The sequence below is a fragment of the Elephas maximus genome, chromosome 21, assembly GCF_024166365.1.
Source record: "Elephas maximus indicus isolate mEleMax1 chromosome 21, mEleMax1 primary haplotype, whole genome shotgun sequence".
Classification (NCBI taxonomy): Eukaryota; Metazoa; Chordata; class Mammalia; order Proboscidea; family Elephantidae; genus Elephas; species Elephas maximus.
The window spans coordinates 8,645,522-8,669,410 of NC_064839.1; the positions used below are offsets into that span (position 1 = coordinate 8,645,522).

At 39.1% G+C, this 23,889-nt stretch overlaps 1 protein-coding gene across 4 annotated transcripts in view; it reads right to left on the minus strand.

The window, feature by feature from the left end:
- The window catches only part of PHKB (phosphorylase kinase regulatory subunit beta), a 257,076-nt gene that overhangs the window by 130,840 nt on the left and 102,347 nt on the right, over positions 1–23,889 (minus strand). For all 4 annotated transcript variants that reach the window (XR_007514667.1, XM_049864306.1, XM_049864304.1 and 1 more), the window contains one exon: positions 7,022–7,085. Coding sequence is in view for 3 of the 4 variants with exons in the window: in XM_049864306.1 (XP_049720263.1) it covers positions 7,022–7,085 (64 nt within the window). In the remaining variant the exon portion in view is untranslated. The remainder of the gene's footprint in view (positions 1–7,021; positions 7,086–23,889) is intronic.

Genomic DNA, 23,889 nt, shown 5'->3' on the forward strand with positions numbered 1-23,889 from the left:
ATTTCATAACATGGAGTAACCTGGAAGGCATTATGCTGAGTGAAATTAGTCAGTTGCAAAAGGACAAACAGTGTATAAGACCACTATTATAAGAACTTGAGAAATAGTTTAAACTGAGAAGAAAACATTCTTTTGTGGTTAGGAAAGGGGGGAGGGAGGGTGTCAGAGGGGCATTCACTAATGAGATAGTAGGTAAGAACTACTTTAGGTGAAGGGAAAGACAGCACACAATACAGGGGAGGTCAGCACAATTGGACTAAACCAAAAGTAAAGAAATTTCCTGAATAAACTGAATGCTTTGAAGGCCAGCCTAGCAGGGGCAGGGGTCTAGGGACTATGGTTTCAGGGGACATCTAAGTCAATCGGCATAATAAAATCTATTAAGAAAACACTCTGCATCCCATTTTGAAGAGTGGCATCTGGAGTCTTAAACGGCAGCAAGCAGCCATCTAAGATGCATCACTTGGTCTCAACCCACGTGGATCAAAGGAGAATGAAGAACACCAAGGACACAAGGCGATTATGAGCCCAAGAGACAGAAAGGGCCACAGGAACCAGTGACTACATCATCCTGAGACCAGAAGAACTAGATGGTGCCTGGCTATAACCGGTGACACCCCTGACAGGGAACACAACAGAGAACCCCTGAGAGAGCAGAAGAGCAGTGGGATGTAGACCCCAAATTCTCATAAGACCAGACTTAATGGTCTGACTGAGACTAGAAGCAGCCCGGTGGTCATGGCGCCCAGACCTTCTGTTGGCCCAGGATAGGAACCATTCCCGAAGCCAACTCTCCAGACATGGATTGGACTGGACAATGGGTTGGAGAGGGATGCTGCTGAGGAGTGAGCTTCTTGAATCAGGTGGACACTTGAGACTATGTTGGCATTTCCTGCCTGGAGGGGAGCTGAAAGGGTGGAGGGGGTTAGAAGCTGGCAAAAAGGACAGAAAAAGAGAGTGGAGGGAGAGAGCGCGCTGTCTCATTAGGGGGAGAGTAATTGGGAGTGTGTAGCAAGGTGTATGTGGGTTTTTGTGTGAGAGACTGATTTGATTTGTAAACTTTCACTTAAAGCAGAATAAAAAGTATAAAAAAAAATACAAGGAAATGGAAAAGTGAAGAATCATAAATTTCATGTTTCTTCAATATTACCTTCTAAACCTCACCCCAATTCTACTACTTCAAACATGCATTCACCCTGTAACTAAAATGTCTTGAATCAATCCATCCCTAGTCGGAAACTTCAAAATGTAGTAGCACTAGGTCCTATAATCAAATATCAGAACACAAGATAAATATTTTTCCTGTTAACCTATGCTCATACCCGAATATTACCTCACAAAAATAGTATGACTTCTCATTCAGAATGCCATTTTGACCTGTCCTAACTCTGCCAAGTGAATTTAAGCGAATGGGGAATCCATGGGACTGTCTCAACAACCAGAATAATGCTAACCGTCTTTCCCATTATTTGAGGGTCTCATAGTCCCATCCCTACCTAGTCAACAAAGCTTTATGCAACAGATGCCATTGGCAGAGTACTTACTGTGTGCTCTTTGTTGTGGGGAAGTTAAACAAAATTGAACTTGACCTCTGTTCTCAAGTGGCTAACACAAGTGATACACAGTCCTGAACAACATGATTATTTAAAAAAAAAAAGACTGCACATGGCAGGACATGATTAAGTGCCAAGTAAACGTCTTATATAGAAGAATAAAATGGTTAACCAACCTCTAGAGCTAACAAAGGGAATACAAAATAGAGAGGTTGGGCATTGCATGGAGAAGGAAGGCCCAGGGTTGGGATCTATTTGGTCATGTTTCTCAGAGGCTGGCAGTGGAGAACTGAGAGTTAAACAAACAGGGAGCACTTGGGGAGACAGGAGTAAGCAGGGCGGTTAGGACAGAACAGCAAAGGGGGCCTGTGAATACGCAAAATAATGGGGGCCGTGATTATCCTTATGCTGATAATAATTAATTACATGCCAAATTTACCTGGTTTGAATTGGATTTTTAAAAGATACAGTCTAGAAAGGATAATTCATAAATAATGAAGTAAAATAGCAAATTGGCAATTCTCAGCATTATCTGATTAATGTAAACAGCCAACTTCTACTTTCTGGCCATAAGTAAATGGCTCATCTAAATTCATCTAAGTCTCTGTGTTCGACTGGCAGCCTCCAAGGAACATGCCCAGATGGGGGAAAAAACCTCACAGAGTTACCAGATTTTAACACTGAAATTGAAGCTAGTTAACTACCTTAACTGGCTGTCCTCCTTCAAAAATACACCATACTTCAGGCACTATGGCCCAGACACCCAGGAAGATAAAATTCACCCTAAACCATGAGCAGATAACCTCCAATCAGAAGTGAGTTTTTTAAAAAGTCATCTAGGAGAACCCACACATGGATTAATTATCACCTACTTTAAATCATCAGACACACTGATTTCAGGCCTCCGAATTTCAAAGGAAGCTTTGAACACTGCATAATGCCAGCAGCCTTTTAGAGTCTGGTCTCAGCTCATTTGTCAGTAATTTGATCTCCCCAATTAAAGACAGGAATATGAAAGGATGTTTTACATATATATGTCACTACGGGGTATCTTATTAACCTTGGATATTTTATTTTCATCTTTCATTTCCTGAAATCATCACAGCTCTGCCATAATACCTTGACTCCAACTAAAGAGATGTTTTAGGACTGACAGCTCAAACTTTACCCCCACGCTGAGTTTCTGGGATGGTTTTTGTCCTTGTACGTGGACTACAAGATGATTCTACCAGCCCACTGTCATGGAGTTTGGAGCCCCAGTGGTAGGAAGGGGCTGCACTGGACACTCCACATCCCCCCGAGCGCCCATGTCCACAACAAGCACTTCTGAGATGGTCTTTGAGGCTGAGGGTGCCATTGTGACCATAAGACATTACCGATCTCATTTAACTCAGTTCAAAGTGAAATGATGTGTAGCATTGTCTGAGTCTTTTCCCGGTTAACCACTTTCCTGAGTGCCCTTTGAGACTGATTAGTGTATCTACCGTACACGGTCTTTTCTTTCTTCTTCTGGAAGTAACACTACTGCACAAAACCACAATTAAATTTTCTTCCCCAGTTCAGCATTAGGCTGCCCTGCCCCTTAACTGTGGCAGAGCCTGGAGAGCGGTATTCTTCTAGAAAGAATAGCCATTGATGGGAACGGCTGTGGTGGCAATGGGTGTATGACTAGCCAACTTTTACCTACTGAGCCAGAAGTAGCTTCTAGCAGCCCTTCTCATAAGCCAAGACTCTCTCTTCTTTACAGAATATTCTGCTTATATACGGTTAAAGGAATTTTCAAACTACAGAGATGGGAGCCCAGCATTAATTCTCAGGGTCTCAGAAAAGCAGAGCTGAGACTCAAACCTGGAGATCACAATTTGTTGTTTAACCATGTCTATGACATTTGCTGAGTGGAAACTATCATTTCTTTAAACATTGCTATTTAAATGTTTTCAAATATTATTTATATATTATTAAAATATGTAAATATATTTGTTACTATATTTATATAGAATAGATCTGAGACCAGGAGGAAATACATGATTGTCGACACTAAGGGTTAAATGAGTCTGTTTCTAAAGGTGGCTCTGCCCCAAATTAGCCTTTACTGTAAACAAATCATGAAATAAGTTAGATCATCTTATCGCGTTTTCTTTTTAGATGGTGCCCTACAGAAAAATAATCGTTGAAAACAGTTTCACAATGAAGATTTATATGATTTTTATTCTTGAATAATAAGCAAAGTCTGGTTTAAAAAAAAAAAAAAAAAGGAAGACAGAACGTGTAGGACAGCAAAAGAATCACGACCAAAGCTGCAGGCGCCCTCCAGCCAACAATCCGCATAAACCCAACTTTAAGGCTTCTCTTATCTCTTATGCTGAAGCACAAAAGGGCGAACGGCAAGGTTTGCATGCTGTCTGTGAAGTGGGCTCCTCCTTCAAAAGCTCAAAAATTACTACTGAGTTTTTGTTTGGAGAGAAATATTTGTTATGTCGATTCTTTTCCCAGCCACTGGCTTTTAATTATACCACAGCTCTTTTAAGTACATGGGAGATAAGATGATTAAACACTAAAAAGATCATAAAAAAAAAAAAGATCATATGCACTTTTAAATGTGGTACTGTTTAGCAGGCACATTTTTAATTTAACTGCTGTAGAGGGGGAAATTTTTACGTGTTCAAAGTTAGGTTTCTGCAATTTTCCACACCAGAAACAAAGATGAAAGGGAACTTGTAAAACTAGGCCACTCTCTGATACTATTCTGAAAAAAAAGGAAGATGGAGAGGATCTACTGGCAACATGTGGCATCTGTGTGGCTCAAGGAATAAGACATTCATTGTCTGTATTTCTACCTAAAATAATCAATGGGTAGCCAACTCAGCAAGCATTTGATGCATAGCAGTGTTGGAAATGGATATAACCTAAACAAGATCAGGAGCCCCAATGGCACAGTGGTTAACAGCTATGGCGAGCTATGGCTGCTAACCAAAAAAGTCGGCAGTTTGAATCCACCATTAGCTCCTTGGAAACCCTATCGGACAGTTCTACTCTGTTCTATATGGTTGCTTTAAGTGGAAACTGACTTGACGGCACCTAACAACACCAATTTTTTTTTAACAACACCAACAAACAAGATCAAGAATTTAACTCTGCTTAGAGCTGTTGTTCTCATCCTTGGCTGCACATTATAGTCCTGGAGGGTTTTGAAAAATCTTCATGCCAATTAAATCAGAATCTCTAGGGGTGGAGCCCAGGCATGAGTGTGTGTATATATATACACATATATGTGTGTGTATATATACACACATACACACATATACGTGTGTCTGTGTATATATATGTACATACACAGATATATATATATATTTTTAATTCCTCAACTGATTTCAGTGTGTAGTCAAGGTTGAGAAACTCTGGTACTCAGGTACAATACCAGCAGTACATATATAACTCAGAACCAGAATTTGTAGTAAAGCATTTCAGTGCTTTCAGAGTTATGGCTGAGTGATCCACGAAAGCTTCTTGGGAATAGTTTCTCTAGGGCAGGGCCCTGAAAGAGAAGTAGAATTAAGAGAGATTCACTGAATGCCTGTGTATGGGTATAACTGTGGGTGGAGTGGGTGTGTTCTAAATACGTAAGCAACATACACTAAGACTTGGACAGTTCAAAGGAGGTGGTACAATTGCAAAAAAGAACCAACTACTAGTAGACACAGCTCCATCCAGCCCCCTATCTGATGTGCCATGGAAGGCAGGAGTGAGCTCAGTATCTTTCCATGCTGATCCTGCAACACCTCAGGCTTGGTCTATGACTCCTCTGAGTCTCTTTGAGATCCTCTCTAGAGGTCATTTAGTCCATTGCCCATTTGAATGATCCAAACTTAAAAACAACAAAAGATGACATTTATTGAGTGTTCACTCTGTGCCAAGCATGATGCTAACTAATCCTTTTATTCACATGAGAACCTTGTGTTAGGTCCTATTATTGATATCTCCGCTTTTTAGATGAGGAAGCCAAGACTTAGATAGCCAAAGTCACAGAGCTCACTGATGGTGGTCAGCATAGACAGTGATCCTAAGCCTCCTGACTCCCAGTACAATACCATTCCTCTATGCCATATCACCTTCCTATATCTAAGGATATGTATACATGTATGCATGCATGTATATATGTATGTATGTACATTTGAATGTATCAAGAGTGAGACAGGGGTGAAAGGGAAATGAAAAGTATTGAAGATACATGTGCGATTTCCATGAGTATGTTGACTCTTCCAGGGAGGGAGAAATGTTGACACGGTGGCATTTGACACAGTGGCATTGATCAGGCATAGAGAATCTGCAGGGTTAGGGGTGGGGGACATCATACTAAGACTCTTGATTTGTGGTAGGCTCACATACTCCTTAACCCATGCAAGTTTTAGTCTCTCCAATTCCCCAGTCAGAGGTCTTGAGAGGGGACGAGGAGTTTCGGAAGTAGGTGACCCAGAGTCACCTTTTGGGCACCCAAAATGAGGTGGCACTCTCCTCTTTCCCTTCATGTCTGTGGTCATTCTTGATGTGGTTTCTGTCTCATGTCCTGGATGTAACCGGAGCCTATCTTCCAGGGGAAGCTGGGGTAAGAGGAAAAGGGAATTTGTATATATATATAGGGAGGGGAAGAGAGATGGTAGTGTTTGAAACTTTGTTTAAATCCAAGATTGACTATATAGCATATTAACCGCCAGAAAAAAATGTCACTTCTTTGCATGTACACATAAGTTCCTAAAATGTATCGCTACTGACTTAGCATTTCAACCGTTTAGGATTAATTAAAACATCACTTGGAAATTTTGCATTGCCTTGCCATCTTAGGAATCTTTACAGAAATTGCTACAGAAAATTACCCTACTTCTTGATTCAGATGAGTGTCCTGTATTTCTACAGTTTACTCCCCTCCACTGACATCTCGATCCCACAGTGACTTCACTAGTTTAGTTTCTTTTGGTGTAGAAACTGGCTAAAAGATCTTAAGAATATATAAGGTAAACCTTTTATCCCCAGCAAAAATAAGATTTTAGATATCTGATTATAGTTGGTCAGCAGAGGGTAAAGCTAGGACAGAATTTTCAATTCTGTGGCTACACACATTACAGAAATTCCCACCTGTATAAGATAAACATTAAATAAAAACCAACATGAGAACTGACAAGGAAAACAAATGGTATAAGTCCAGGAATATTTAAAATGTAAAAGCCTCAAGAAAAGAGCATAGGGAAAGAATGTACTGAGCAAAGAAAATAAGAATTCTCTACCAAGAGATTTTTTTTTTTTAATTTAAGCAACAAATTTAGTTAAGAAAACTAGAATTTAACTGATAATTTTCAAAGGAAAAATTACTCAAGCATGGGTATAGGAATTTCAGGAAAGGGCTTTTTCATGACTGGCCAAAATTAATAACACACAAATCAAATAAATATGCAAAAAAAAAATTTTTTTTTTACCTGATTGCCAAAAAGGTTGAATCCATTGATTGCTTCTAGGGCTGCTTTTGCTAAGCCAATAGAGCTAAAGGAGAAATAGAAATACTTTATTATTATGACGTATCTGGCTACAAAACAAGAACCAATATCTGATGAACATTCACAAGTTCCTTTATTAACACTTATAACAACTTCAGTAAAAAGAATAATGTCTAAAAGACTTCTTAGTGACTTTCACTATTTTAATTTTTCTTTTTTATAGTTAATGATCATCTGGGAATAATATTTCTCGGCCACCCTTGATCTAGACTAAGGGTTATACTGTTGATGGGGTGGTTTTAATTCTGTTATCATTTATATTCATTAATCAAGAGGCAAAAAAGATGGACTTTACAGGGAGTTGGTGGATGATATGTGCACAGTAATCACAAGGTCAGGCATCATTACTTCACATCAATATAGAAGAACTCTTCTAACGTCAACTCTGAATCTTAAAAAAGACCCTGCATGTCATACACTTGCTACAGAGCATGGATTAATATGCCACTCAAATATCCTTTGCCTGGGATCTAATACAATAGGCATTATTTTATGCTTACAGAACAGCTGATCACCATATTTCTCATTTGTTGCTATATGCTTCTCCTTGTCATAAAATGTATCCTATTTCTCTCCATGTCCTACTTCTCTGCCTTCTCAAATTCCACATACAGTATGGAAAATAGGAACATCTTGAATTTCATTAAAAATATGCCAAAAAAAAAAAAAAAGACCCCAAAAAGTCTATTCTCCATAGCCAAAGGAACATGAAAGGGGAAGTCTAACAAGACAGAAAACTTTTAACCACTCAGAAAAATGTGTGACCCTCCTCCCACCTATTCAAGCACAGACTGTGAGGAATCTAGACTTCTATTCTCATGAGGCTGTAACAAAGCACCCTCCCTAACCCCTAGCTTCCTTGGCTGCAGTGCTATAAAAGAATAAAATCACCCCTGCAGGTGGTAACAAGTCCCCCATCTCCTCACAGTGTCAGTGGAACCAGTGTGGAGAGCCTGCACTTCCATTCCCACACACCAGTGATGAAGTTAAGTCTCCTCCTTCTCCCACTGGGATGGTGTTAGAATAGAACTACTGGAAAGTCAGGGCTTTTACGCACACTTAGCAGTAAAGAAATCACACTCCACCCCCGAGGTGTAATTGGAAGCCACCTAGGAAGCAGTAATGAGGCAATCCTGGAAAGCCAGATGTCCCACCCAGGCCCAGCAATAATAAGGAGCCCTACCTTGGGTATCAACAAAGGCCAAGTGGAGTTCTCTCTCTTGAAGTAATAAGGTGGTGCCCCATTTTCCCTACTGGAGTAGTATCAAAAAAGCTTGCTATAGAAAGTTAAAATAAGATCCAGTCTCCAAAAGAATACCCAAAATGTCTACGTTTCAGTCAAATATCATAAGAACCAGGAAGTTTAAACTGAATGAAAAAACCAAGATGTTAAGACCAAGATGACAGAGATGTTAGAATTATTTGACAAGATTTTAAAGTGTCCGTGTTCGACGGCACTGGGTTTTTATGTAAAACAAAACAAAAAAACTTTCAAGAAGTAATTAGGAACATACTTGAAACAAATGAAAACTATAGAAACCCTCAACAAAGAAACAGAAAGTCTCAGAAAAGAAATAGCAGATATAAAGAAGAACCAAATAGAAATTTTAGAACTGAAAAAAATGCAATAGCCGAAACGAAAGCTCAGTGCCTGGGCTCGACAGCAGACTGGCAGGGGCAGAGAAATGAATCAGTGAAGTAGAGGACAGAAAAATAAAAACTACATAATCTGAACAATACAGAAAAAATACACCAATAAAAATAAATGGAGCTGTAAGACCTATGAGAATATACAAAAGATCTAACATTCATGCCATTAGTGTCCTTGAAGAAGAAAAAAAAGAGGGTGGAGCTGAAAAAGTACTTGAAAAAATAATGGCAGAAAATTTCCCAATTGAGCAAAAGATATAAGCTGAGCAAAACACAAACAGGATAAAATAAAAAATATCCATGCCAAGATACATCATTAAACTTCTAAAACTAAAGAGACAGAAACAGAAAAAAATTAAAAAGGAATAGGAAAAATTCTTCAAAGCAGCCAGAAAAAACAAGATCTTATCTAAAAGGGAAAAACAATAAGAATGACAGTATATTTCTCATCAGAAGCTATGAAGGACAGGTAATACAATATTTTTCAAGCATTCAAAGAACTGTCGACCCACAATCATATGCCGGTAGATATATACTTTAGAAATAAAGGGGAAATCAAGACAATCTCAGATGAAGAAAAACTAAGAGAATCTGTCATCACCAGGTCTATGGTAAAAGAACAGCTAAAGCAAGTTCTCTAAACCAAAAGGAAATGATACAAGAAGAACCCTGAAACATCAAAAGGAAGAAAGATGACAGTAAGCAGAAATATGGGTAAACACGATAGGTTTTTCTTCTATTACCTTTTTAAATCATGTTAGATGACAAGCAAAATTACAATGCTAAATGTATGCATAGGAAATATTTAAGATAACTGTATTATCACATGGGGAGGGTAAAAAATGTAAAGTGGGGTATGGTTTCTATACGTCCCTCGAACTGGTAAAATGACGGCACCAGCCCACTGTGATTAATCATGTACATTTAATCTCATGCCTAAAGAAACCACTAAAAAGTCACATGAACAGATACACTGAAAACCACGACAAATCAATCAAAATATAATCCTAAGAAATGTCCGAGTGACCCCTAAGAAGGCGGGGACATGCCAGGGAAATGAGAAATGGCGAAAGACAAATACGACGACAGACTTGGTCCTAACAGATAACTAATTACGTTAAATGTAAATGGGCTAAATAAAACTCATAAAGATTAGCAGAATGGATTTAAAAAAATGACCCAATATACACTGTCTACAAGAAACTCACTTTAAATACAACAGAACAGGCAGGTTGAAAGTGAAAGGATGCAAAAAAGATATATCATGCAAATACTAAAGGAAAGCAAGAGTAGCTATATTAATATCAGATAAAGTAGATGTCAGAACAACAAAAACAAACAAAAAAACATGATCAGAGACTGAGTGACATTTTAGAATGATAAAACAGTCAATCCACCAAGAAGAAACAGCAATCTTAAAGGTGTATGTACCAAACAACAGAGCTGTAGAATACGTAAAGCAAAACTGATAAACGAAATGAGAAATAAATTCACAATTGTAGTCGAAGACTTCAACACTGTATTAACAATTGATAGAACAACTAGACAGAAAACCAGCAAGGACATAAAAAAAAAATTAAACAACACTATCTACCAACAGGATCTAATCAATACTTTTGGAACACTGCAGAAAAACAGTCAAATGCTTTTTAAGTGTCCACCACATATATATACCAAGAAAAACCACATCTTGAGCCATAAATAAAATCTAAAAAAATTGAAACCATACTGCCTGTATTTCATTACCACAATGGAATCAAACTAGAATCAACAGTAAAACATAAACAGAAAAATCTCTAAACACTTGTAAACAACACACTTCTAGTAATTTGTATGTGTCAGAGAAAAGCTCAAGTGAAATTTAAAAATCCATTGAACTGGAGTCTTCTGGTTTCTGGTCCAGTATGCAAAGAGATTGGAAGCCATCCTTTCTATCTTCACAAGAAAAATGTTGAAACACTGAAAATCAATAATTCTTCTTACATGCATTACAGAATTAAGGTCACACGGCAAACCGCCACCTTGTAAACTAGAAGACAAACAGGCTGATACAGAGAATCACTGCTTACCAGGAGCAAAAATCACTGCTGCTGCTGGTGGTCCAACACAGGTAGGAGTATTAAGAGTGGAACTGACTAACTGCCAGAGACTGAATGTGGACCAGCTTGACAGATTAAAAATTCCTGGAGTCCCAGCTTAGGGTGACCCCCACACCTCCATGAATTCTTCCTCCAGGGGTCTCACCAAATTTTCACAGTGAAGCTCACAAAAATAATCCTCTTGTGTTTCTAGTCGGATGGGGGTAGTAACAATTTTAAAATAGCGCTCTTTTCTCCTTAACAGCAGCCTGCCTTCAAAGGAAACTGCCTTACCTGACCCTAACCAATGTGGGTTGTATCAGAGCCCAACAGACAAAGGAGGGAAAACACCTAACTCCAGCCCCTCAAGTCTTCCACATGGGGGAAGAGAATTACCAAACTCCACCCCCTTCTAGCCTTCCATGGGCAGGGAGGTGAGTACTCAGCTACTGTCTCTTGCAGCCTTGGATGTGGGGAAAGGGAAACACCCAACTTCAGCCTCCTCTAGCCTTCCTGCTTCATCTAAGCGGTGAAAAGAAAAACTGAGAAGCACTTGTGAAGGTCACAACCTAGGAGCACAGGCCCAGCCAAAGACTAAAACCTAATTATCAGGTTACAGAATACTTTCCCACCCTCCACACCCTACCACTGTGGAGGTAAAACTCTGTGTCAACATAACAGCGTTTTACAGAGGACTACATACAGCCTTGAAAACCCTACAGGACAGTTCTACTCTGTTATATAGGGTTGCTATGAGTTGGAATTGACTCAATAGCAACAGGTTTGGTTTTTTTTTTACAAGTGAAAGAACTTCAGTACTTATAATCCAGTATATCATATCTGGCTTTCAACAAACAATTACAACGCCTGCTAAAAGGCAAAAAACACAGTTTGAAGAGAAAAGCAAACATCAGAACCAGACTATGATATGACATAGATTTTTTGAATTATCACACTGAGAATTTAAAATAACTATAATTAATGTGCTAAGGGCTCTAATGGAAAAAGTGGACAACATACAAGAACAGATGGGTAATGTAAGCAAAGAGAAGGAAATTCTAAGAAGGAATCAACAGGAAATTCTAGAAATCAAAAACACTGTACGGAAATAAAGAATTTCTTGGATGAGCTCATTAGTGGTCTGGGACACAGTCAAGGAAGCGATCAGTAAGCTTGAAGATATGCTAATAGAAATTGACCAAACTGAAAAGCAAAGACAAAAAAGAATGATAAAAACAGAACTGAGTATCAGAGAACTGTTAGACAATTACAAAAAGGATAACATATGCTTAATGAGAAAGAAACAGAAGAAATATTTTTTGAAGTAATAATGGATGAGAATTTTCAAAAATAGCTTACAGAAAAACAATATATCCATGAAACTCAGAGAACATTAAACAGAATAAATACCAAAAAATCTACACCTAGGCATATCATATTCAAGCTGTAGAAAATCAAAGACGATGAGAAAATCTTGAAAGAAGCCAGAGAGAAAAAAACCTTACCTATAGAGGAACCAGGAGATAAGAATTACATTGGACTTCTCTTCAGAAACGTAAGCAAGAGAGTTGACTCAAAAAGAAGGAAAATGATACAAGTTAGAAACTCAGATTTACAAAAAGAAAGAGCATTAGAGAAGGAATAGGTGAATGTAAAATAAAATATCTTATTTTTCTTAAATGATCTAACAGATAATAGCTTGTCCAAAATAAGAAGAGGAAGAATCTAATGGATGATTATAGCTTACAGACAAGTGAAAAGAATGACAACAATGTTAACAAGGCACAGGAGGGACAAATTGGAAATACTCTGTTATAAGGTACCTGCACTGTGACGGGGCATAATGTCACTTGAAAGTGGACTTAGAGTAGTTGTAAATGTACACCTCAAGCTCTAGGGAACCCACCTTAGAATTAAAAAATATTTATGTATATATATGATCAATATGCTAAGAAAGAAGAGAAAATGGAATCATATAAACAGCTCAAAACCAGAGAAGACAGAAGAGAGTGGAAGACAATGAAAAGAAACAAAGAACAAGTGCAACCAATAGAAAACAGTTACAAATATGGCAGCTATCAATCCAACTATATCAGTAGTTGCTTTGAATGCTCATGGTCTAAATATACAAAATAAAGAACAAAGACTGTCAGAGTGGATTACAAATATGTTGTCCACAAGAAACTCACTTTAAATATAAAAACACAGGTAGATTAAAAGTAAAGAGACTAAGAAAGATATACCATGCTAACAAGTAACCAAAAAACAGCTGGAGTAGCTATATTAATTTCAGATAAATCAGACTTCAGAGCTAAGAAAATTATCAGGGATAAAGAGGGGCATTACATGATGATAAAGGAGAAAATTCTCCAATAAAACACAAATGTCCTTAATGTATATCCACCTAATAACAGAGTGTCAAAACACATGAGTGAAAATCTGACAGAACTCCGAGGGGATGTAGACAAATCCACTACTATAGCTGCAGACTTCAGCATCTCTTTATTGGTAGTTTGACAGAGACAGCAGGCAGAAAATCAGTAAGTATATAGCTGAACCGGAGGGCACCATCCATTAACTGGATCTAATTGACAGGATCCAGTTCTCTAGCATCATTTGTTGAAAAGACTGTTCTTTCCCCCAATGAGTTGTCCTTGCACTCCTATGGAAAATTAAGTGACCATACATACGTCTATTAATTTCTGGACTCTCTGTTCCATTCCACTGATCTTCACATGTCTATCCTTATGCTAGTATCATACTGATTTGATTACTGTAGCTTTGTAGTAAATACTAAAATTGGGAAGTGTAAGCCCTCAAACTTATTTTTTTTAATTGTTTCGGCAATTCTGGGTCCCTTGCATTTCCTTAGGAATTTTAGGATTAGCTTGCCAATTTCAGAAAAAAAAGGTGGAATTTTCATAGGGATTGCACTGAATCTGCAGATCAGTTTGGGAAGTACTGCCATCTTAGCAGTATTAAGTGTTCTAATGCATGATCATGGGAAGTCTTGCCATTTGTTTAGGTCTTCTTTAACTTCTTTCAACAATGTTTTGTAGTTTTCAGTGTAGGAGGCGAATACTTCTTTGGGTAAGCCTGAAGAAACTAAAGCCCAGAGAGGTCATGTGTAAGTTTCACTTGTATCCTCACTTTCTTTTTGGCAAAACTCCGTTCCCTGCTGATCGTTTACTCTGTATTCAAGAACAAAAAGCAAATAATCTGGGTGTAAGACACTGCTCTAGGGGCACAATGGTTAAGTGTTCGACTGCCAACCGGAAGGATGGCAGTTTGAACCCACCCAGCAGCTCCGTGGGAGAAAAGACCTAGTGATCTGCTCCCATAAAGATTACCAGTTCTACCCTGTCACATGGGGTCACTATGAGTTGGAATCAACTTGATGGCACCTTACAACAACAAGACACTGCCCTACTGACTCAAATCTGAGATTTCACTGCCAGTGAAGAAAGTATCCAATGCTTCCACAGGTTAAACAAAGTCTACCCTCAGGACAAAGGCAGCAGCTTATTTACAGATCCAAAGTCATTTTAGAATGCTGCTTTTTTGAAGATATACACAGCATATAATCTAGACCTGCAAGTTACTGTCCCTTGAACAAGAAAGCCATAAATCATTGAGAAACGACAAGGCCTAGAACCTGAAGGAATAAACCCGTGGTGGTTTTAAAACATGCGTCCAAATTCTTTAACATTCCTGCAATCCCAAGGTGGAGTCTAATTCCCCTCACCTGAATATAGCCTGATATAGCGCCAACAAATAGAGTGATGGAAGTGGGGCTGCCTAACTTCGGAGGCTATACTGGCAACACAGCTTCCGTCTGACCCTCTCTTTTGCGATGCTGGACCTTGTAACCCAGCCACAATACTATGAGGAAGCCTATATGGGAAAATTCAGACAGCCCCTGCTGAGTTTCCACTTAATACTCAGATACCTGGATGAGGGTGCCTTAGAGATTACTCCAGCCCCAGCCACAACTGATGGCAAATACATGAGAAACCCTGAGCACTAACTACCTGACTTAGCCAGTCAACTGTTAGAAGCATAAGACTTAATAACAATATAAGACAATTGTTGTTTTATGCCTCCAAGTTTGGGGTGGTTTGTTTACAGCAATGGAAAACCAGAAAAGAACCTAGGTCAGGTTCCTAACTCTACCACATACCCAGAATAATTAGGCCAATCATACTTAGTTTTACATACTTCAAATGGAAACCAGATGACTCAAATTCCTGTGCAAGAATTCTAGACTCTTAGAACCTAAGGTTTCTCTTAGTCATCTAGTGCTGCTATAAGAGAAATAAAACAAGTGGATTGGTTTTAACAAAGAAAAACTTATTTTCTCACTGTCTAGTAGGCTACAATTTCAGGGTGACAGCTCCAGGGGAAGGATTTCTCTCTCTGTCAGGTCTGGAGGAAGGGCCTTGTCATCAGTCTTCCCTTGGTCTGGGAGCATCTCAGCACAGGAACCTCAGGTCCAAAGGACGCGATCTGCTCCCAGCACTGCTTTCTTGGTGGTATGAGGTCCCCATGTCTCTCTGTTCTCTTCTCTCTTTTATATCTCAGTAGAGGTTGGCTTAAGACACTACTTAATCTTGTAGACCTCATCAGTATAATTGCCGTTAATCCATATTATTACATCATAGTGATAGGACTTACAACATATAGGAAAATCACATAAAATGGCAGACAATCACATAAAATGGTGGACAATCACACAATACTGAGAATCACGGCCCAGCTAAGTTGACAGATATTTTGGAGGGACACAATCCAATCCATTACAGGGTTGGAGGAGCCCCCAGGGGGTCAGATAATCTCACTGGTCTCCTTGTGCAAGAGTGAGTTCTCATGCAGTAAGAGCTCTCCCACAACCTCCAGTGCACAAACATCTACAAAGGCCAGGATGCTGCAGTTAACCGGTTAACACCGGAAAACCTCCACTGGACAGTGGGAAGTACATGTTTTATTAAGACTGCCTGCAGTATTTTGAAATGTGAGGAGAAAACAACTTATTCATTAAGGCAAATATCTAAATACTATACTAGAGGAGACATATAATGTAGCTAGCCCAAGATTCTATCTATAACAATGGCGTAAAAAGACACTTACGGAATGAATTTGAAAACTATCTTCTAATATACCAACCAGTACAGAAGAAACAAACACTGTACCTGGACTAGAGTAAATGTTGTTAAACTCTTGTCATTTAAGCTTTTTCCCCCAGTGCAACTGGTTAAATAATTTGATTGAAGTTCACAAATAAGTTAATTTATTGTTGATGTTATTAGTTGCCCTGGAGTCACTTTCAACTCACAGTGACCCTATATACAACAGAAGGAAACACCGCCTGGTCCTGTGCCAGCCTCATAATCATTGCTATGTCTGGGCCCACTGTTGCAGCTACTATCTCAATCCATCTCATTGAGGGTCTTCCTATTTTTCACTGACCCTCTATCTTATGAAGCCTGATGTCCTTCTCCAGGGACTGGTCCCTCCTTATAACATGTCCCAAGTAGGTGAGACAAAGTCTCACCATCCTCACTTCTAAGGAGCACTCTGGTTGTACTTCTTCCAAGATAGACTTGTTCGTTCTTCTGGCAGTCCGTTCTTCGCCAACGCCATAATTTAAAGGCATCAATTCTTCTGCAGTCTTTGTTATTTTACTCTCCACTCATTATTTTAATCTCTGGCATCAGCAAGCTCTTCAGAAACTCAAACATACTCCTAATGTGATCTTACATTTTACTGACAAATAAAGTACATATTGTTGTAAGACTTAAAAATATTTTAATGGCACTAGATACTCTCAAAATTATTCTACTATTATCTATTGAACATATTAATGTTAGGTGACTGTTATCAACAGAGCATCCACTGCTTTTATTCTTGCAGGCAAAGGAGCACCGCAACATCTTTTGGTCTAGTCACTCATTTAAAAGGGCTAAAATAAAATGACATCTGCTTGGGAGATAGTTTGTACTGAAGTGATTTGTTGCATAAATCAAAGCTTTTCTAGAAAATATGATGGGTTCGAACTAGGTCATTTATAAAAATAAAATAAAATAATAAAAAAAATTTTCTATTTTTTTTATGGAATCCACAACAGTAACTGGCAGGTATGGCACTAATTCACAACCTACCAATCATTAACACTATGCTCTAATTCCCTGAGCTACACCTCCTGAAGAACAAGGACTTTACAGTGCTATGCTTTTAATGGATGCTCACGAATTGCTCAGTATGGCGTATAAGTACATAAAATGAAGAAGGATGGATGGAACAGCAGCTTGTATCACTGCTCAACGACTGGAACATCAAAGATGACTTAAAAAGACCAAGTACTTACTTTAAATCATAAGTACTGTATGAAATAAAATGGTAACTATAAGCATCTTAAGCTGAGGAAAGTTGTGCTATGATGGATACTTATCAGATATTTTAGTGCTGACTGACTTTATTGGAAAAGCCAAGAGAATAGAACATAAAACCAGGAAAAAAAAAAAAAAACTAATAACAAAAAGGCCCTGAAAAATCAGGTTTTAATACTTTTTGTTTCTACAGTATTCTTTATATCACAAAATACAAGATTTAACAAAGTAAAAAAGGAAATTATGCTGTTAAATGTAAATTTCTGTTTAGCATTTAATGTTTCAAAAACTTTCAATTTTGACACGTATCCGTATTATAGAATTATTAAGTACATCTTTCATTTTTGCTCCCCAGTAGCCAACAAATTCCAAGGCTGGGTTTGGAATTCAATTCATATTTTATGGCAAAGCCTCATCTATTCACCAAACCAAAGAGATATGGGTTTAAACGTAATGCCAAGGAGGAGGAATGTCCTTATATAAATGAGGATGGAGAGATTTAAAGATGAAAAAACATAAATTAAACTTAGAGAGGATGAGAAAACTACTTGGATATGTAAGTCTGGGGTTTGGAATTAGTGCTAAAATAAATAGGTACCAAAATGATGTATGAAGGAAAAAGTAGCTAAATCTAATAATATAGGATTTAAAAAATACACAGGTATTTATGAAAAGGCTTAGAGACTGAATGTGAGAAAAGTGGAGAATTACCAGATACCCAGCCAGAAACCCTGTGGGAAATATAACAAGGCATATAACCTGAGGAAAGTCAACAGGCCAACCAGAAGAGCAGAGAGTGGATGCTTAGGAAATAATACTAGAGAATCAAAGAGTGAACCTACTGAAATGGACCCTTTTACAGAAGTAACAGAGGAAGAGGCTGATGTTACAATGGGGTTCGGATACATGTCATGAGAGCATTTTTAGATGAAAAGTCTTGGGGTTTACCCAAAAAGAACTAAATAGTTAAAGAATTTGGACTAAAAGGGATTACGGCAAACCTAGAGCTGAAACACGGCAGCTCAGGAAGGGTCTGATCAAAGCATGAGGCTGAATCAGGCTGTACTGATAACTGAAAGAAGACATCCATGAAACTCAGCAGTTCCACCAGGGGTTTATATCCTGTCCTTTGAAACTTTAGAAAAACTCTTTAAGATGTTAATATATAATGTGATATGGTATAAACAACTCTGGACTTGGAGCCCAGTGATCTGGAATCAAGCTGTGGTTCTACCACATACAGAGCTACATGATTTTAGAGAAAAAAAAAAAAAAAAAAAACCCCAATTTTTTAAAATTTCAGTTTCTTCCTTATAACCAAAACCAAACCAAACCCATTGCTGTTGAGTCAATCCTAGCTCATAGCGACCCTGTAGGTCAGAGTAGAACTGCCCCATAGAGTTTCTAAGGAGCGCAAGGTGGATTTGAACTGCCAACCTCTTGGTTAGCTGCTATAGCACTTAACCACTAGGACACCAGGGTTTCCTTCTTTCTATATTAGAGACAGTAATGTTACCTTCCTGGCCTTAAAAAAAAAAAAAAAAAATTCTGTTAAGTGTATAGGCCTACAGAACGCTATTATAAAAGGACCAGCGAGCATGGATATTACAGAAGCAGTCTCAGACCACAGAGCACAGTGTGTGCGTGTGTTGGGGAGAGAGGCTAGTGACAGCGATTATCTTCTGAGATGCAGGGAACAGCTTGGATGTGATGCACCAAGTGTGGCCAGGGGAGGAAGGAGTGTTTACCCAGCCAGCCACTGTGGATGAGGCCCTAGTGAGCACCAAAGTAATAGACAAAGCTGCTGACTGGATTGTTCTCTGTTCTCTCAGCCTCCAGCTGAGGCGCACTACAGAGCACGGAGACAGAGAAAGAGTTGAAGAAATCAAAATGGAAAAGTATGAGCATTTATAGCAAGTATTCAAAAGCAACACAAAACAACCAATAGTTGCCACAGAGTTGGTTCTGACTCATTGCAACTCCATGTGTTTCAGAGTAGAAGTGAGCCTCATAAGGTTTTCAACGGCTGTGACATTTCAGATCACCAGGCCTTTTTTCCAAGGCACCTCTGGGTGAATCTGAACCACCAACCTTTCAGTTAGTGGTTGTGCGTTTAACTGTTTACGCTACCCAGGGATCCATTACTGTGTAATAATTCAAACTGTCTAAAATCATCAGAACAGCTTAAGGATACAGTTAGGATACTGCATTAAGCAGAGAGTTCTAGGGTGTCCTATGGTACTAACAGGCTGAGTCATGACTTGCTTTCTGGCTGGAAGCAGATCTACATCCACTGCCCAGGCCTAAGCACACAAAGAGGCCGGCCCCTGAAACCACTGCCACTGCGGCAGACCAGGATTGCGACTGCAGTTTCAAACACACCCCTTTGGCACTTGGTGGTGACACACCAAAACTGGGCTTGCGAAGACCTGAGCTTTTTTTTTTTCAAATGCTTGAAAAAAATGTTCAAAAATTTTTTGGGGAATTGTAAAGTTCTATACAATAGAAAATGAAAATATCAATGATAAATGTGTAAAACCTATCACCCAAACCTAAACGGCAAACTTCATTTCCCATCCATTTGAATAAAACTGATCTGATAGAATTAAGGTTAATTTTGCATGCAAAAGGTAGCAAGATTATCACATAATGACCTTCCAAGCCTTGAAATAAAACCCTTACTGATTAAATGTAAAGACAGGCACCTCAGTTAAAGGAAAACAAGTTGGATCTCTGTGTTTTTTTTTTTTCCCAAGTGATATTCCTACACCCTCATTTTGTAGAGCTAATGGTAACCTTCCCAAGATTCTTTCTGAGTTTACTACAGTTTTATAAACAGAAAAACCCTAAATCCAAATATTTTATAGGGAAAACAATGGCAGTAAAATCACATTCGTGTTGGTGTTGTTAGGTACCATCCAGCTGACTCTCATAGTCACCTAGTGCTGCCTTAACAGACATACCACGAGTGGATGGCTGTAACAAAGAGAAATTTATTTCCTCACAACACAGTAGGCTATAAGTCCAAATTCAGGGCATCGGCTCCAGGGGAAGGCTTTTTCTCTCTGTCCACTCTGGAAGAAGGTCCTTGTCCTCAATCATTCCCTGGTCAAGGAGCTTCTCAGGTGCAGGGACCCCGGGTCCAAAGGACGTGTTCTGCTCCTGGTGCTGCTTTCTTGGTGGTATGAGGTCTCCCTGTCTCTCTGCATGCTTCTATCTTTTATATCTCAAGAAACCGCCTCAAGACACAATCCAATCCTGTAGATTGAGTCCTGCCTCACTACCACAACTGCTGCCCATCCTCCCTCATTAACATCACAGTGGCAGGATTTACAATATACAGGGAAATCACACCATACCAGGAATCAAGGCCCAGCCCAATTAATGCACAAATTTTGGGGGGGACATTATTCAATCCATGACAGCAGCCAAATGCTTAACCACTGTACCACCAGGGCTTCACATACGGTTTTCTAGGCTGTAATCTTTACGGGAGCAGATTGCCAGGTATTTCTCCCTCAGAACCCTTTAGTGGGTTTGAAACGCCAACCTTTGGTTGGCAGCTGAGCACTTAACTGTTGTGCCACCAGGGCTCCTGAAATCACACTGGCATATATTAAAATAGTTATAAAAAATCAGGACAAGAACCCAATAATCATAAATACTAAAAAGATACATTCTTTTTAATCAGGTTATCGAATCAGATATACTTTCTTGCAATCTGAGGGTTGAGAATTTGGTTGATGGCTGAAATACAACATTATTTTCCTATTTTTAGTATTTGAGGTCGACACATGGGGTTGCAATGAGCCCAGGTCCACTTGACGGTGACTGGCATTGGTGCTAGCGTAGTGAAGTGGTACCTCACTGTGATTTTGGTTTGTATTTCCTTAATGAATAATGACATTGAGAATCTTTTCGTGTACTTACTGGCATTAATATATCTTCTCTTAAGAAAAGTTTATACCTTTGTCCATTTTTTAATTGGGTTTTTTTGTTGATTAAAAGCTCTTCATACATTCTAGATACAACTACCTTATCCGATATAACTTTTGCACATATATTCTCCCATTCGGTAGGCTGTCTTTTCACTCTCTTGATAGTACCCAATGATGTACAAAAATTTTGAGTTTTGATGAAATCCAACTTTTCTCGTTTGTGCTTTTGGTATCACATCTTAGAAACTATTGCCACGTCCAAGGTCATAAATATTTACCCCTATATTTCCTCCGAAAGTTTAACAGTTTTAGCCCTTATATTTAGGGGTCCATTTGAGTAAATGCTTGTATATGTTGTAAGGTGTGGGTCAACTTCATTCTGTTGCGTTTAGCTACTCAATTTGAACAGCATCATTTGTTGAACAGACTATTCTTTTTCCATTTAATGGTCCTGGTACCCTTGTCAAAAATCAAGTGACCACAAATCTAAAAGGTTTTTTTTTGTTTTTTTAATATATACTTTAGGTGAAAAGTGTACAGCTCAAGTTAACCTCATACAAAATTTTTATACTTATTGTCATGTGACACTAGCTGCAATCCTTACAATGTGACAGTACACTCCCCCTTTCCATCTTGGGTTTCCCCTTATCCATTCAACCAACTCCTGTCCTTTCCTGCCTTCTCATTCTGCCTCTAGACAGGAGCCGCCTATTTGGTATCATGTTTCTGCTTGAATTAAGAGGCACACTCTTCACAAGTATTATTTTATGTTTTATAGTCCAGTCCAATCTTTGTCTGAAGAGTGGGCTTCGGGAATAGTTTTAGTTATGGGTTAACATAGCATCCATAGACCATGGTCTCGACGATTCCTCCAGTCTCAGTCAGACCATTTAGTCTGGTCTTTTTATGTGAGCTTGAGCTCTGTTCCATACTTTTCTCCCACTCAGTCAGGGACTCCCTGTTGTGTTCCCTGTGTGGGCAGTCATTCCTGGTAGCCGGGCACCATCTAGTTCCTCTGGTCTCAGGATGATGCAGTCTCTGGTTTACGTGGTCCTTCTGTCTCTTAGGGTTATATTTTCCTCGTGTCTTTGGTGTTCTTCATTCTCCTTTGCTCCAGGTGGGTTGGGACCAATTGATGTATCTTAGATGGCCTCTCACAAGCTTTTAAGACCCCAGTCGCCACTCACCAAAGTGGAATACAGAACGTTTTAATAAACTTTGTTACGCCTGTTGACCTAGATGTCCCCATAAAATCATGGTCCACAGATGCCAGCCCTAGCTAATCTGTCCCTCCTCCCTCCCAATCCTAGTAACCATCAAAGAATATTTTCTTCTGTGTTTAAACCTTTTCTTGAGTTTTTATAACAGTGGTCTCGTACAGTATTTGTCCTTTTGCAAATGACTAATTTCACTCAGCATAATGCCCTCCAGATTCATCCATGTTGTCAGATGTTTCACAGATTCTTTGCTGTTCTTTATCATCGCGTAGTATTCCATTGTGTGCTGTTCATGTTGTTAGGTGCATCGAGTCGGCTCCGACTCATAGCAACCCTATGCACAACAGAACAAAACATTGCCTGGTCCTGAGCCATCCTTACAATCGTTGTTATGCTTGAGCTCACTGTTGCAGCCACTGTGTCAATCCACCTCGTTGAGGGTCTTTGTCTTTTCTGCTGACCCTGTACTCTGCCAAGCATGATGACCTTCTCCAGGGACTGATCCCTTCTGACAACATGTCCAAAGTATGTAAGACACAGTCTTGCCATCCTTGCTTGTAAGGAGCATTCTAGTTGTACTTCTAAGAAAGATTTGTTCGTTCTTTTGGCAGTCCATGGTTTATTCAATATTCTTTGCCAACACCACAATTCAAAGGCGTCAATTCTTCTTCAGTCTTCCTTGTTCACTGTCCAGTTTTCACATGCACATGATGCGACTGAAAATACTATGGCTTCGGTTAGGCGCACCTTAGTCATCAAGGTGACATCTTTGCTCTTCAACACTTTAAAGAGGTCCTTTGCAGCAGATTTGCCCAATGCAATGCATCTTTTGATTTCTTGACTGCTGCTTCCATGGCTGTTGGTTGTGGATCAAACTAAAATGAAATCCTTGACAACTTCAATCTTTTCTACGTTTATTATGATGTTGCTCATTGGTCCATTTGTGCCGATTTTTTTTTTTTCTTTAAGTTGAGGTGCAATCCATACTGAAGGCGGTGGTCTTTGATCTTCATTAGTAAGTGCTTCAAGTCCTCTTCACTTTCAGCAAGCACGACTGTGTCATCTGCATAAGACAGGTTGTTAGTGAGTCTCCCTCCAATCCTGAAGTCCCGTTCTTTTTCATATAATCCAGCTTCTCGTATTGTTTGCTCAGCATACACCTTGAATAGGTATGCTGAAAGAATACAACGCTGTCACACACCTTTCCTGACTTTAAGCTAATCAGTATCCCCTTGTTCTGTCTGAACAACTGCCTCTTGATCTATGTAAAGGTTCCTCATGAGCACAGTTAAGTGTTCTGGAATTCACGTTCTTCGCAATGTTATCCATAATTTGTTATGACCCACACAGTCGAATGCCTTTGCATACTCAGTAAAACACAGGTAAACATCCTTCTGGTATTCTCTGCTCTCAGCCAGGATCTATCTGACATCAGCAATGATATCCCTGGTTCTACGTCCTCTTCTGAAACTGGTCTGAATTTCTGGCAGTTCCCTGTCGATATACTGCTGCAGCCGTTTC